General features: G+C 37.9%; 1 protein-coding gene across 1 annotated transcript; it reads left to right on the forward strand.

Moving 5' to 3' along the window:
- Window positions 1–417: 417 nt before the first annotated feature.
- Window positions 418–1,047, forward strand: LOC149197365 (uncharacterized; the record flags this gene model as incomplete). The annotated part of the gene is made up of 1 exon (XM_089408669.1): window positions 418–1,047. A coding segment is annotated over one exon (630 nt), but the record flags the coding sequence as incomplete, so codon positions are not given.
- Window positions 1,048–2,513: the final 1,466 nt, after the last annotated feature.

Below are 2,513 nucleotides of genomic sequence, written 5' to 3' on the forward strand. Positions count from 1 at the left end.
AATCCCTCTAATATTTGCTAAAAAAATATCAGCATTTCATCACTGCAATACTACTGTTTTGAAAAAAAAATGCGCAAGGCATCACTTCAATGTATTAATATATCACTTCAATATATCAATATATATCATGTAATACAACAGATGCTTTAGACCCAAAACTGCTCAACCAAAAACTGCTATCATCGCATAAAACTGCTCAATCAAAAAGAGGCTGTGTAATATTTAAAAGCTCGTGCTGCCAAATCAACAACTCATAAAAAATACAACGCTTACATATGCTGATGACAATACTCTGCTCATATACCAATCAAACAGATATTGTGTATAAACATTTGCTCATATACCAATCAAACAGATATTATGTATAAACATTTGTATATACTGATGACAATACTCTGCTCAGATATTTGACAATGCTCTGATGAATTTAGTGCATATTTCAGCCGTGTACAAACACCAAAAATTCTGATCACAACCTCACGCTTTCGGTGCACTAGAGGAAACCAACTTATTGAGGAGCTGTTGTCTGTTATTCCAAATGCGCATTATTACAAGCGAGGAACCTTTGAATTAAAAAAGATTGTGGAATATGCCAAAAATCAAGATTTCACCTTTATTGTTGTTGTCCATACAAATCGCAGGGAGCCAAATGGAATGCTATTTATCAATTTGCCGGATGGTCCCACAGCCCATTTTAATCTCTCTAGTCTTGTTTTGCGCAAGGATATAAAGAATCATGGTAACCCAACAAGCCATCAACCAGAGCTTATACTAAATAATTTCACTACGCGGCTTGGACACCGAATAGGCAGGATGATTGCATCAGTTTTTCCTCATGATCCCAACTTTCGTGGTCGACGTGCGGTAACCTTTCATAACCAACGGGATTTTATTTTCTTTCGCCACCATAGATACATATTTGAAACCAAGGAAGTGAATAGTGGAAAGCCAAAAGGTAAAACTACTGAAGATGGAAAAGAGTTTTGGAGCTTGGAGAAGAGCTCCAAAGTCTTTCACGTGATAATACTATTCTCAAACGAGCAGTAATCATACAGCATCAACGTCACAGTGAGCACGAGGAACGGGAATGGACTCACTAAATTCTCAGATCTAGGCACAAACACTTCTGCGTGAGGAGTCCGCAGAATGAAAAAGATACAAAGAATTGATCAAAAATTCAATGCCAATACTTACGCATCTCTCTTGCAGCTCTGTGCAGATAGAGAAACGCAAATCCATGCAACGTGCTGCCGTTTGGAGGTGGAGGCGGAGAGGACAACAAAGCCCTCAGTTGCCGGCGCTTCTTCGTCCTTCCAGAGAGCAGATTTGTCAGGAGAGCAGAGATGTCAGAAGAGAAGAGAGCGTATGCAGCGCTGGTGCGCCAGGGAGCAGAGGAGCAGAGGTGTGTCAGGCAAACATTTATACAAAAAAAATGCGCAGTCTCTCAGAGAAAACGGATGCGCAGTCTCTCAGGACAGAGGTTTCATGAGGCAGCAGAAACCTGGCAGAGGCAGGAGTTATTTCTGGGACCTGCGCTCTGATACCATGTCAGGCCAGGTTAGCTCAGAAATTAATGAGCGCAAGAAACAACTGGATGATTTTATTCATTAGACTATTATTATTTATACATATACAAAACGGATCAGTTCATCTTCTAGATGACTGTCCAGCTTCACCTCATCCGTTTCGGATTAGGTGTCAACAAAAAGAAACTCATATAAAGAAGTGACATTGAGTTTGAGAAGAAGTAACATGTCAAATAAATCTTCACTTGTTTTATTCTCGAGGAAATTTTTTATTCAATCTCAATTTGCTAAGGAGAAACAACAAGAGAAATTCATGCTTGGAAACTAGTTCACATGAATTGCTTTAGTAGAATAAACTAATTCAATTGTGCCTAGAAGGTAAATGGGATGATAAAATGAGGAATTTATTTATCTGTTTATATGCAAAGATAATAAGATTGAACATATATGAAGAAGACTTTCTTGACTTTCAGTCACATGCTAAAGATGAAAACAAATGAGAAAAGTGAGTTTAAGATGGAAAAAATGGCTAAATCTGAACTATAAATTTCTACATAGTTAGTTTGAAGACATCCATACAAAATGTATATTCTTCATGTGAGAACACTAGCTTATAGGACGATTTTCTTAGTAGTTAGGCAATAAATATTCTGTCAAATGGATAGGCAATGCTAAAGTTTAGGGATCTTGTTTCTGGGAAAACTAGTGTCTTGTCGAATGACTAGCCCTCTAGGTTTGGCAGCTACCCTAGAAACAACAATTTAAAGCAATTTAATGATTTCTTCTATGTGTAACAGATAAGAGAAAGATAATGGAACCAACCTAGAATTTCCATTTAATCCCTTGGTTGATCTCTCTCCCCCTTGATAGAGCTTGCAACTCCTCCCCGTACTTAACCCGCTTGGAGAGTACCTGCACAAGTACAGCAACAAAGAATCGTCAAAGCATCGTGATCTATTATAACATAAACATTACAGAATCAGATAT

This window comes from Pinus tabuliformis, chromosome 2_2 (genome assembly GCF_031772625.1).
Source record: "Pinus tabuliformis cultivar Carrire ecotype Pingquan chromosome 2_2, CPIR1, whole genome shotgun sequence".
NCBI lineage: Eukaryota > Viridiplantae > Streptophyta > Pinopsida > Pinales > Pinaceae > Pinus > Pinus tabuliformis.